At 41.6% G+C, this 13,860-nt stretch overlaps 1 protein-coding gene across 1 annotated transcript in view; it reads right to left on the bottom strand.

The window, feature by feature from the left end:
- Positions 1–13,860, bottom strand: part of CCT5 (chaperonin containing TCP1 subunit 5) — a 559,422-nt gene that overhangs the window by 373,875 nt on the left and 171,687 nt on the right. The window contains exons 7-8 of the mRNA XM_044064906.1: positions 5,598–5,717; positions 5,333–5,518 (exon numbers count right to left, since the gene is read on the bottom strand). Of these exons, the coding sequence (XP_043920841.1) occupies positions 5,333–5,518; positions 5,598–5,717 (306 nt within the window). The remainder of the gene's footprint in view (positions 1–5,332; positions 5,519–5,597; positions 5,718–13,860) is intronic.

Raw genomic sequence — 13,860 nt, 5'->3', positions numbered from 1 at the left:
GCTGTGAGAAATGCCATCTGATTTGATGTGTCCAGTTCTGCACCCAAGAATGTTATCCTTTGGGATGGTACCAGCCTTGACTTTTTCATGCTGACTGTGTATCCCAGGGCTTGCAGTAGTTGTATAACCTTTTCCAAATTTTTTGTTAATTTGGTCTTGTTGTCCGCTTGTATTAGGCAGTCGTCCAGGTATGGGTAAATCTGAATTCCCTGAAGCCTGCAATGAGCAATTACTGATGCCAGGCATTTCGTGAATACTCTGGGCAGTAGATAAGCCAAAGGGCAATGCTGAGAATTGATAATGCTCTGATCCTGCAAGAAATCTGAGGTATCTTCTGCAATCTGGTCGTATAGGGACATGCAGGTATGCCTCCTTGAGATCTAGAGTCACCAGCCAAGACTCCTTGCCCAGCATGGGAAGAAGTTGCTGTAGGGTCAGCATTTTGAATTTTGGAACAATGAGATATGTGTTCAGAGCGGACAGGTCGAGAATAGGCCTCCATTGGTTTTCTTTTCTTGGTACCAGGAAAAGTCTGGAGTAAAATCCTTGCCCTTGTTCCATGGGAGGTACCTTTTCTATAGCTCTCATCTTTAGTAGGTGGTTGATTTGTTCTAGAGCGTTTGTTTTTTGGTTTGGTGGTAGGTTTGGCATTCCTCTCTTTTTTGGTAGAGTGTGGAAGTGAAACCTGTAGCCTTTGTCTATTGTCTGTAAAATCCATTTGTCTCCTGTAATGTAATGCCAGTTTACGGAAAATAAGGCTAGCTTTCCGCCTAAGGGTGCTTCCAGTTGTTCCCTGGTAGGCGGTAGTCATTGTGTCTGTCCTGTGGAAGTGGTCGTAGCTGGATCTGTGGCAGTACTTCTCTGGTTGTTAGGCTGCCACTGATGTCCCCTGTAGGCACCTCTGGATTGACCTCTGCCTCTTGGGCGCCTATTTCTGCCTCTCTGTGCTCTGGAGTTGTCTGGAAAGGACCAATTCTTCGAAGGCCAATTTCTACTAAACCTTGGAGGCTGGACCTGTAAGAAATCCTTGACTGTTTGGACAGATTTTGCTTTTTCTTCCACCTTCTTTAGCACTTGCTGTGCAGGGGAACCAAACAAACTTTGTTTCTCCATGGGAGCATCTAGAAGTTTTGACTTTACATGGTCTGGTAAGGATTGTTCTTTTAACCATGCATGCCTTCTAATCACTGTTCCAGTCATAGCTGATCTAAAAGAAGCTTCCAGTGCATCATAGCCGCATTTTAAGGAATGATTACTGACCTGCTGAGTGTTATGTACCAAATCCTGAAGGGACTTGCGGTCTATAGGTTCAGGAGAGGACAGTTTTTTATTTAGCTGGTCTAACAAAAATTCCTGATAATGAATCATGTGGAATTGACAGTTTAAGGCCCTAGCCGAAAGAGTAGCAGAAGTATAAACTTTTTTACCCCATCTCTCTAATGCTCTAGATTCTCTTTCAGAGGGGAGGGGGTTTCTGGCAGAGGCAGCTGCTACAGCTTTGGGGCCCTGTGAAATGGTTTCAGGATCTGCAATAGGAGCCTTATACAAGTGAAAGTGTGTGTCCGGGACCCTGTAATATCTATCGGGCTTGGCAGGGGCCGGGGGAAGAGAGTCAGGGGCAGTACAAGCATCATTATATGCATCATCAACAACAGTTAGTACTGGCGGAATGGCTAAAGGCCTATGCTGTGGTAAATGTAAAAAGGTCCTTAGCCTTTTCCTTGAATCTGAAAAATCCTGGCCCTGCCATTGAAAATGCTCTCTCATAGCATGTAAAGTTTCCCCAAAAGAAAATTCCTCAGGAGGAGAGGCAGAAGGAATGGAGTCTTCTGCATCAGAATCCTCATAAGGGGAATATGGGCCTTCTGGAGGTTCTGAGTTTTCTGAATCATCCGAGGAATAGTCTGTAGAAACTGGATCCGGGGGCTCTGCTCTAGGCCTCTTCTCTGGAGGGGGTTGAGAGGCCCTGTCAGGGTGAGGTTGGGATCCCCTGATCAAAGAAATGAGATCCTCAGCCAGGCTGAGCATTTGGGAACTAGAGGTAGGCCTGTGTGAGGGGGTTTTAGCAGGCAAGGCCTTAGAAGATTTAGCTGCTTTAGCCCTAGAAAAAGCCTTGATAGACATAGATGCAGGGGGCCTAGCAGCTCCACGTGCAGGAGTAGATATGTCCAAAGGAATAGTATCTGATAAATCCTGGGAACCTGCAACCACAGTGGATATTTCAGTAGCAGATTCAGCCATGCTGTGTGAGGCCTCGGCTATAGGAGGCATGCTTTCGGCCGAAGGAAGAACCGTGGACTCTGTTTCAGCCGAAACCGAGACACTCGCGGTTGGCTTAACCGTGGTTTCGGCTGAAACCGCGGACTGTGAGTGTCTGTCCTTTTCCTTACGCTTTTTAACTAATTGTGAAGTCGGAGTCTCCGACGGCATTTTTTAAGCAAAAGCGGGACAAAAAAACTCCTCTGCAAACTCCGACCGACGTCTAAGTGTCCGTCGGTTGAAGGAAGCACAGGCTAGACAAGCTGCTACGTCGTGGTCTGGGCCTAAGCAAGGAAGGCAGTAAGAGTGGAAATCCTTATGAGGTATTTGTTTCCCACAAGTTAAACAGTTATTTACTTTTTCTGACATCGGCTGAGGCAAGAAAGAGTCCCCAACGGGGTACTTAGCTTTTTAGAAGTCTTCGGTAGTAGTAATCTCTGGATCTGACCGACCGGCACTTGCGAACAGCTTCTGCTTCGGGCACCGCGTGGCAAGAAAGACTGAGGAAAATGGCGTCGGCTGATGCCTTTATACCCAATTCACAGCAGCGATGACGTCGGGTGAAGTGCGACATCAGCCGAGGCCAGACCCACACTTTGGAATCCGGCCGACCGAAGGGCTGCCTGAGGCAGGACAACCCATATGTTAGGACTGCACATGCATCCTTGAAGGACATCGAGAGAGACCAGCGACTACTTTATATGTCTATCCACACAGAAAAGCCTCAAGGAAGTTAGTGGAGTCTTAAGTTAGTAAAATTCTGTGTAGAACAAAAATGTGACTGAGGCAACACACACCTGGACAGTCCCCCAAAGCACCAAGGACTGCCCCCATCTTCAACTACGTATATCAGAAAAAAATTCAAAAAAAAAAAAAAAGCATTCACAAAAATAAAATCTTCTGGTACAGAAGTCAAACAAAAAAGTTTCCTAGCATACATAAGTATTACAGAAAAAAAAAAAAAATCTAACTTTCCTCAGAAGAATAAAACAGTGGAAGGTTTTTCCCCAGAAGGGAACTTATCTGTCTAGCCCTGAAAGACCATTAGCCAACCTTCGGTTCCACGAAGCCAACACTCTGCAGCATTCACGGCACTAACTGAACCCATGTCGCATGGGAAGTATTCAAGAACCAAAACACCTTTGTCATGGAAATGGCAGTAACAAGTCAATTCCCTTCAGTCTTAGGAATCTTAAGTTGAGGTTTAGGCTGGCAGAAACTCAAACGCATCAACACTGGTAGCTATAACTTACTGTTTTCCTGTATCAAGCAAAATTTTTCGAAACTGCAGGCACTACAACCCCCCCCCCCCCCCAAAGAAAAGAAAAAACAAGCACGCATCAGACTTTACGTAAACAAATGTGCACATAGATTAAGCATAATGGATGTAAGCTGCATAACAAAATTACATTCTGTGCAGGTCACTTCTAGCAATATAAAAATTACTATTGAACATCACATTCTCATGGACCACCACTAGGACATTTTCTATATAAAGCAAACACTCTCAACTTTACTGGTACAGGTTCTGCCAGACGGCCAGTTACCACATCCAATAAACTACATATGTGTTAACGTTGGGAGAATTTGTCAACAAAAGCAGCACAAGGGATAGTGTCAAAAGCCTTGGGAATGCCTACATAAGCAGTGTGGACAGTATGTCCCTTATCAATGGTCTCAGTAACCCTTTCAAAGACATCAACCAGGTTGAGCAGGCATGATCTGCCTTTTACACATCTGAACTGATGAGTAGTCAAGGAAATAAGTTCACCAATATTTTTGTTTATTTGATGTCCTTCCATATCACTGTTGCGGTACTCTTTACAGAAAAAAATCTCCTGCCAAGGATAGCCCAATGTCTGGCCAGTATACCAAAGCCATTAGATCTTACAGACATCATACATCACACACATGCTCCCTGCAAAAGGCATAGGGCATAAAGGTAACGCAAGTATGTAAACATACAGCAAGTCCGAATGCATAAAGGTAATGCAAGTATGTAAACATTCAGTCGGTCCAAATGCCATTACTTCATTTTGGTCTGAATGGCCTTCTGCTGTGCTGGTTACCAAGCTGTCTTCAGATAAGTGTCCCATTGGAGTCTCTTCTCTACCTTTTTTAACTTTTGTAGTCTACTCATCCAAGAAGGGAAAATGTCAGTGAGGGAGGTAGATTCCTAATAAAGACCGTCAAGACCAGTGTCTTTTTTTTGCTTAGGTGCTTCCCACAACCATATGCAGTGCTCTGCCTGTCAACCATTTGTCCCCAAGACTGTATGTAGTCATTTATCTTCATTACCTATACTTCTTGAAAACCAGTGACAAACTGTTGGCTCAGGCTGCTATGGTGGAATCCTCCCGTCCCAAAGGTCAGTCATCTGCCATGACGACTAGTTTTAATCTGGCTGCTCTACATCCTCTACAGGATCTCTCTCTAGAACCTAGTGAAAGCCCTTAAGACCATCCAATACTTGACTTGGACTCCTCTGCCACAACCTCATCAGATGGCAGCATGATACAACTTCTCATATGTACTTGGAGGTTTTTTCTGTTCCAGACACTGAGGGGGAACCTCGGTGGATTATTTTCAAGGGACGAGAGGGATTCCCTAGATTTTAATGTGGGAAGAAATTCTTACTTCAGCCAACACGAAAGTTTAATGCTTTTGGCACTCTACTTTTTATGGGGAGCTCTGCTTAAGCTCCTGACAGTCAGAGCACACCAAAGGTTCTCTTTAACCTTGATAATCAACCTCTTTGGTCATATCTTTGACAGGATTATAACTTGAATAGTTTAGGCTAGTGCAACAGTGACCTCATGTTAAGCATCAAGGTTTACCATTTTACAGACAAGGAACCATTTCACAATTTCATTACAATGTGCTTACTGATGAACAGACTGCAATTATACTTATAAACTCAACTTAGTGTTATCACTTAAAGTATTTTCCAATTAATAAAACTAATTTACAGCAACCTAAATCACAACAGAGCAGAAAAATGTAAGAATTTATCAATAATAGTTTAAAAAAAACAGTCATTTTCAATAAAAGTATAAAAACAATGTAGTCTCACCATTTTATTTCCTCCCCTGATGAATATTGTAACAGCCCTAGAATTCTTGCACTGCTCTATAATTAGCATCTTGTCCTTTGTTGTTCCAAATGAGACTTCTCTGACTATGCCAGCAAAGCCAAGTTTTTCGGATGTAAGTTCACTGAAACGAGGCACAATGCGCCCACCAGTTGCAATAGCTATCAACTGAAAGAAAAAGAAAACTTAATATCTCATTAACATGTTTTTTCCCCAGATTTAAGTGTGCGTTTCAAGAATATGTTACCTCAATTTCAGGACCACCAACCCAGCGGACAGCAGGCAACTCGTTTTGTAACAATAGGTGATTGGCTTCATCATCAAAACCCCACTGGCAAATGGCAATGTTTGCCCCAGTCTGTTTAATCTGAAAATATACAAAATTATTTTATGTCAGTGCTAACTAGCAGCTAGTAAAAGCAAAAAGGTCACATGTTAAGACAAAAGGAGGGAACTCAAAAAGCAATCTGCACATCTGCAGCCAAGCTGAACGTAGTGTAATTTCATTCAATTTCTTTATCCTGGAGCCTATTCTCAAGGCTGGTTTGCTCACCATAAATTACATCCCATACCAACTTTGACTAACATATCCAGCAAACCACAATGACTGCACACTCTCCACTCCTGACGGTGCTTGTGAGGTACAGCAGTTTCATCCTTCTATACATTACCACCCCACTATATACGCTCACACAGATATAGACACTAGTACACTGAAACCCTAGGGTAGCCTAGAAATTTTTTTCCAGTAGACTCCCATCCTTGCAACCACTGGCTACATTCCTGGACTCAACTGGGTTTCCATGGCACCTGCTTTACATCACATTAACTACCACTCAGTATCCCTAATACAACTGCTGAAATCCCAGAACTTCCTCCAGATGGAGCTTGCAATTCCAACAAGAATGTAAGTGCAACCCTTGGTAGGGTCACACTTCCTGGAGTTCCTAATGCAAGCACAGCAATCTGAGGACATCCTCCAATTAAGGGTCTTGAGCTGGGACTCTGCTAACACCCTGCAGCATTCATGGCACTAATTGAACCCATGTCGCATGGGAAGTATTCAAGAATCAAAAAACACCTTTGCCATGGAAATGGCAGTAACAAGTCAATTCCCTTCAGTCTTGGGAATCTTAAGTTGAGGTTTAGGCTGGCAGAAACTCAAATGCATCAACAGTGGTAGCTATAATTTACTGTTTTCCTGTATCAAGCAAAATTTTTCGAAACTGCAGACACTACAACTCAGCCAAAAAAAAAAAAAAAAAAAAACAAGCACGCATCAGACTTTACGTAAACAAAAGTGCACATAGATTAAGCATAATGGATGTAAGCTGCATAACAAAATTACATTCTGTGCAGGTCACTTCTAGCAATATAAAAATTACTATTGAACATCCCATTCTCATGGACCACCACTAGGACATTTTCTGTATAGAGCAAATACCCTCAACTTTACTGGTATGGGTTCTGCCAGACAGCCAGTTACCACATCCAATAAACTACATGTGTGTTAACGTTGGGAGAATTTGTCAACAAAAGCAGCACAAGGGATAGTGTCAAAAGCCTTGGGAAGGCCTACATAAGCAGTGTGGACAGTATGTCCCTTATCAATGGTCTCAGTAACCCTTTCAAAGACATCAACCAGGTTGAGCAGGCATGATCTGCCTTTTACACATCTGAACTGATGAGTAGTCAAGGAAATAAGGTCACCTATATTTTTGTTTATTTGATGTCCTTCCATATCACTGTTGAGGTACTCTTTACAGAAAAAAATCTCCTGCCAAGGATAGCCCAATGTCTGGCCAGTATACCAAAGCCTTTAGATCTTACAGACATCATACATCACACGCATGCTCCCTGCAAAAGGCACAGGGCATAAAGGTAACGCAAGTATGTAAACACTCAGCCAGTCCGAATGCATAAAGGTAATGCAAGTATGTAAACATTCAGTCAGTCCGAATGCCATTACTTAATTTTGGTCTGAATGGCCTTCTGCTGTGCTGGCTACCAAGCTGTCTTCAGATAAGTGTCCCATTGGAGTCTCTTCTCTACCTTTTTTGACTTTTGTAGTCCACTCATCCAAGAAGGGAAAATGTCAGCGAGGGAGGCAGATTCCTAATAAAGACAGTCAAGATCAGTGTCTTTTTTTGCTTAGGTGCTTCCCACAACCATATGCAGTGCTCTGCCTGTCAATCATTTGTCCCAAAGACCCTATGTAGTCATTTATCTTCATTACCTATACTTCTTGAGAACCAGTGACAAACTGTTGGCTCAGGCTGCTATGGTGGAATCCTCCCGTTCCAAAGGTCAGTCATCTGCCATGACGACTTCTGGCTGCTCTACATCATCTACAGGATCTCTCTAGAAGCTAGTGAAAGCCCTTAAGACCATCCAATACTTGACTTGGATTCCTCTGCCACAACCTCATCAGATGGCAGCATGATACAACTTCTCATATGTACTTGGAGGTTTTTTCTGTTCCAGACACTGAGGGGGAACCTCGGCAGATTATTTTCCAGGGACGAGAGGGATTCCCTAGATTTTAATGAGGGAAGAGATTCTTACTATGATTACAGAATCCTGTCAAGGGTCTGAACTATACAGAGTCCTTAGGACAGACACCCCACTCAAGAAAGGCAGAAAATTAAACATATTACCCCTGTTGCTAAAGATCCCCAATCAGTCTAGTCAATGTTTTGATGACCTTGAAGGCTCCTCAAGGGGTGTCAGCCCCTGCTCCTCCCTGGTGCTCCACTCATGTTAAGACGCCTAGGGAACTGGATTTCCTCACATGAGGACATGGGACTCTGGGGAGGAATCCCTTGCTTACTTCCTATAATTCCTTCTTCTCTAGACCATGGCTCAGAGAAAAAGGATTCTTTGAGCCCAAATTCCCCTTTGAAAAAATATTTTTTAGGGATACTATTGTATACAATGGAATACTTTAAATGGGATTGCTCCCAGGTCGTGGACTTTCAGGAGGTATGAGCTTTTACAAATGGAGTTTACTAAGCAGACTGCTGTTGTTCCTACTGTTTTGGTAGCCCTTTTGGGTACCTATTCAACTGCCTCTGTAGCTCTTGATTCTCAGCTCCTAAGAAGTCTGATAGGTTCTACAAGTGCCTGAGGAAGTGCCCTCTGCTGATCCTTCAGTGGTTTAATTTTCCACTGATAAGCATTCTAAGCTATTGCAATCTACTAAGCTCCTTTCTTCCGATAAGGACGGTTGGGCTAAGGAATGGCTGGGTAAAAAATTAATAGCCCTAAAAGTCAAGGTGAGAGCAGTATAAATTAAACCCACATGACCAGGTTATGCTTTAGCTCTTCTTTCTAAGGTAGCTAAGGTGGTCTCTGACCTTCCTAATTCTGATAGGAAAGCTTCAGCTCCTTCCCTGCTTGGGTCCACTTCCCAGGGCACCCATCGCTCCATAAAATGGGGTTACGATACAGCTGATCCTTCTGGTTCCATGATGAGATGTTCTTCTTAGCGACATCCTCAGGTTTTAACGGATATTAAAGCCAAGCTTTTGTATGTTCCTCTGGATAATAAGCATCTTTTTCGGGACAGCTGCTGCGGACTTTAACTCTGTCGCAGAACACCTGACCACCATGTCTGAATAAAATAAACCAAAATTTAACACCCCAAACAAAGCAGGTTAGCGCTTTCAAGGCAACAGCTGCTTCATCAGACCAACTACATTCAATAAAATCACCACCTTTATAAACCAACAATTTCAGTGATGTAGGTAACATGATCTGAGCACTGGTTTTAAAGAGAGTCATTTAAACCAGGGCTGTTATAATTCAAAGTTTATTACATTCTGTTCTCGTCTTTAAGTCCCCTCCCCTTAAATTAACACTACTCAGCTCCAGTACAGTAAAGTTAAAAGAATGAACACCGCCACATTCCTTGACATTTTTCTAAAGCTTTACTTAAAATTTCAAATTCTTTAACTTACTGTGTTCTAAAATTCTCTCCCTCAAGGTACGGTTCTTCTTACCTACATAAAAACTACTACATATGCCACTCACTGTGCCATATAAAGTAAGTTGCTGCTTTTGCAGTCTGTGAAGTGATGGAAATCCATCTTACTTACAGCCAGATAAGAGTATGTAAAAACTGCAGGGTTGACCAACTAAATTTGCATGCATTGCATGACTGACAGGGAAAGGTACCTCTCTGGTTTGAGCTCCTATGTGCAATAACAATGTTCTTTGAAACATCAATTATGCTATTTCTAAATGAAAATCATAGTTTGTTGCCCAAACACCTTTTTCATACCTTCATTCACCATCAACACTGGCCAATTTTTCTTAATTTCACAAACCATATTAGCATCACTAAAGTCAGAGTAATCCTTGGTACTGCATGTTCTTTGACTGCCGCTCCCTTCACTGCTCTGCAAATCTCTTCTGAAAAATAAGGTCTAGCAAACATTTCCCCAATCATACGTACACATCAGTTGCATCTTGAATCTCATTTAATGAATACCCTCTTTCTACTAATTCATTAGTCATAACATCAAAACATTCATTTAACTTATCACCATTATTAAGTCTCAAAGTCCTCAAACTGACCCTTGAATAAATTCTTAGGGGCATGCCTGGGGTGCATACTTAGTTTATGTAACATTCTTTTTACAAGGTTTCCTAAAAATTGTAGCATCCAATTCACCTAACATTCTTATTAACCTTTACATCTAGGAATTCGATAGAACTATCAGACCATTTATGGCTAAATCTAAGGAATGCACTGGTGCCGTGTAAAACTGTAATAAAATCCTGTAAGCCCTGGTGGTGTATCCTTCCAAACCATGAAGACAGTCTACAAAACATATGTAAAAGCAAGTGTGTTCAGCAAATGCCGGTTAAAAGTTCCCAATATGCTAAAACTACATTTGCATAGCTATTGGCACAAGCTGTTCCTATGGCAATGCCAACTCGATAAGTAAAAATTATTTTCAAATATAAATACATTACTTTCAAGAATCAATTCTAAAAGACTGCAAACTAACATTCATATTGGGTATATCAGTATAAAGGATCAAGAATAGCCTCAATTCCTAGCTCATTAGGCATCACAGTGAGGAGAGAATTGACATCTAATGTCACAAACAGTAGATCCAATGACCTATCTGATGTTTTATACAACTTAAAGAAATCATTAAAAAAACATTTTTCATGTCCTTAAGGACAGTCCAAACCTTGTCAGGTATTGGTCACAGAGTCTTCCCAGCATAAATAAATGTTCAATAAGCCATCCTGTACTGGATACTACAGGCCTCATATTTGGTCTACTGACACTTTTGTGTACCTTAGATAGACCATAAAGGATCAGTACAGATCCGGGTTAATTACAGAACTACATAATTATTTTAATGTTGATCAGTACTCTGTACTGACCCTTTATGGTCTAAGGTACACAAAAGTGTCGGGAGATCTCATATGAGGCCCTAGTATCTAGTACAGGCTGGCTTATTGAACCTTTAGCTACACTGAGAAGAGACTACCAATACCTGACAAGGTTTGGACTGTCCTTAAAAACATGAAAAAAAATTTTTGAATGATTTTTTTCAAGTTTTATAAAACATCAGATAGGTCCGCTAGATCTACTGTTTGTGACATTAGATGTCAAGTCTCTCTTCACTGTGAAACCTAATGAGCTAGGAATTGAAAATGTTAGGCTATTCTTGACCCATTATGCTGATATACCTAATACGAAAGTTATGATAGTTTGCAGTCTTTTAGAATTGATTCTTGAAAATAATGCATTTATATTTGAAAACAATTTCTACTTAGTGATTTGGTGTTGCCATGGGAACAGCTTGGGCCAATAGTTGTACAAATGTAGTTTTAGAATATTGGGAACTCAAACAGGTATTGAGAGGAAACACGTTTGCCAAACGTGTTTTTACAGATGCTTTGTAAACGATATCTTCAAGGTTTGGATGGGTACATCACAAGGGATACAGGATTTTAAAGTTTTTATATGGCAACACTGAATTGCTTAGATTCTTTCAAATTCCTAGACGTAAAGATTAGTAAGAATATATTAGGTGAAAAGTTTGTAAAAACAATATCATCTTACATAAACCTACTATGCACCTCATACATGTCCTTAAGAATGCATTGAAGGGACAGTTTGAGGGCTACGAGACTTAATGCTAATAACTTAAATGAAACTTTTGATGTTATGACTAATGAATTAGTCGAAAGAGGGTATTCATTAATGAGATCCAAGATGCAATAACTGAAGTAGGTATGTTTGGGGAAATGTCTGCTAGCCCTTATTTTTCAAAAGAGAGCTGCAGAGCAGTGAAGAGAAAGGCAGCCAATGAATGTGTAGTACCAATGATTACTTTAACATATTCTAGTGATGTTAATATGGTTTGGAAAATAAGAAAAACTGGCCAGTGTTGAAGGCAAATGAAGACATAGAAAATGTGTTGGGCAACAAACCAAGATCTTTGTTTAGAAATAGTCTCTCTTTGAAATGTCAATTACGCTATAGACAGAACGCTGTTATTACACATAGCAGCTCTGACCATATAGGTACCTTTCCCTGTCGCTCATGTAGTACGTGATAATTTCTTTATTTGGCACAGTGTATGGCATGCAAAAGTTTTTATGTAGGTAAAACAAACTGTACTTTGAAACAGAGAATTCTAAACCACAATAATGACAAAGAATTTGAAATTAACATTTTAGAGAAACATGTCAAGGAATGTGGTGGTGTTCATTCTTTTAAATTTACTGTACTGGAGCTGATTAAAGTTAATTTAAGGGGAGGGGACTTAAAGAAGTGAACAGAATGTAATGTACCCAGATGGATTATTTACTTACATGCAGATAAGAGCCCTGGTTTAAATGACTATCTTTAAAATTGGTACTCATATCACATTACCTACCATCACTGAATTTGATGGTTTATATAATATACATACAAAGATTGTTTATTGAATGTAGTAGGTCATATGAAGTGGCTTTATGTTTTGCGTATTAAATTTTGGTTTATTTTATTTAGCCATAGTGGTCAGGTGTTCAGATGTGCAAACTAAACGAAACAGAAGAGGAACTTGCAGTCTTCTGGGACCTTACAGAAGTGGTCTGGCTTCTTGGGGTGGGTGGCTGGGAAACTGGTGCCTATGAAGCTGAGGCAAAAGCATCAAGAAAGGCAGGCAATACAGGATGAATAGCAGATGGGCTAAGTGACTCCACCTGTAGTAGCTCATAGTAGAGTTTCTCCAAAGGAAAGGTCTTCCATAGGTGAATTTGTTTCATTGGACTCCTCTTCTAGGGTGGCATATTCCAGGGGGAAGGGATCAGTGAAGAGTAGGCAAGAGATTCCTCCATGAAGATGCCTCTTCCCTAATCCTTTTAAGTGGAGAGACAGTACTTAGAGAGGGAGCTGTAAAACCTGGAGGAGGCCTAAGGGATGCAACAGCACTGAAAAGGACCAGAGTAAATTATTGCCAGTCACTAACAAAGTTCTTTTGGTGGGGACAAATGTTGATTTTCTGTTTTTTGGTGGGGACAAATGTTGATTTTCTGTTTCTTTTTGCATGCAGGTGTGCCCTATGCAGGGTAGAAGACCCGAATGTAGGCCTACATTCTATCGCATCAAATACCACCTCTTCCTTAACAAGGATCTGTGGAATCCCCTTAGGGCCTTCCGTTTTCACAAGCAGTGGTTCCTCTCGGACAGCCAAAAAGTACAGTTTTGTACCTACCATAAATGTAGATGTCCAATAGATATGCAACTGCAGTCCTGACATATGGGTTGTCCTGCCTCAGGCAGCCCTTCGGTCGTCCGTATTCCAAAGTCTGGGTCCGGCGTCGGCTGATGTCGCCTCTTCCCCTACGTCAGAGCGGCCGGGGTATAAAAGCATCAGCAGACGCCATCTTCTTCAGTGTTTCTTGCCCATGATGCCAGGTGCCCTCCAAGGAATCTATCTATCTAATCTATCTAAAGGCTCAGGAGAGGCTAACTTTTTCTGCAAATCATCCATCAAGAAATCCTGATACTGAAACGTATGAAAAAGACAGTTAAGTGCCCTCATGGCAAGGGTGGTTGAGGTATAAACTTTTTTACCCCACCTCTCCAGGGACCTAGATTCCCTGTCTGCGGGCAAAGGATTTTTGGCCGTGGAAGTGGCCACTCTTTTGGGCCCCTGAGAAATAGTTTCTAGATCAACAGAGTGGGCCATAAAGAGATGTTTATGAGTTTCAGGAACCCTGTAATATCGGTCTGGCTTGACAGGAGCAGGAGGGAGAGAATCAGGAGAAGTACTGGAGTCTGAGTACACATCATCCAGTACATCTAACACTGGGGGTATAGCTAAAGGCCTGTGCAGGGGTAACTTAAGGAAAGTCCAAAGCCTTTTCCTGGAGTCGGAGAAATCCTGGCCCTGCCACTGAAAATGCTCTCTCATGAATCCTCGTAGGCCGGGAAGGTTTCTTACTGGGAATCTGAAAGGCCTGACTCATCAGAAGCTTCATCTGAAGAAGGA

The sequence above is a fragment of the Protopterus annectens genome, chromosome 3.part0 (genome assembly GCF_019279795.1).
Source record: "Protopterus annectens isolate FY-2018-M chromosome 3.part0, PAN1.0, whole genome shotgun sequence".
NCBI classification, from domain to species: domain Eukaryota; kingdom Metazoa; phylum Chordata; order Ceratodontiformes; family Protopteridae; genus Protopterus; species Protopterus annectens.
Note: the sequence above shows the minus strand (reverse complement) of the source record. Positions and strands in the feature narration are given on the sequence as shown.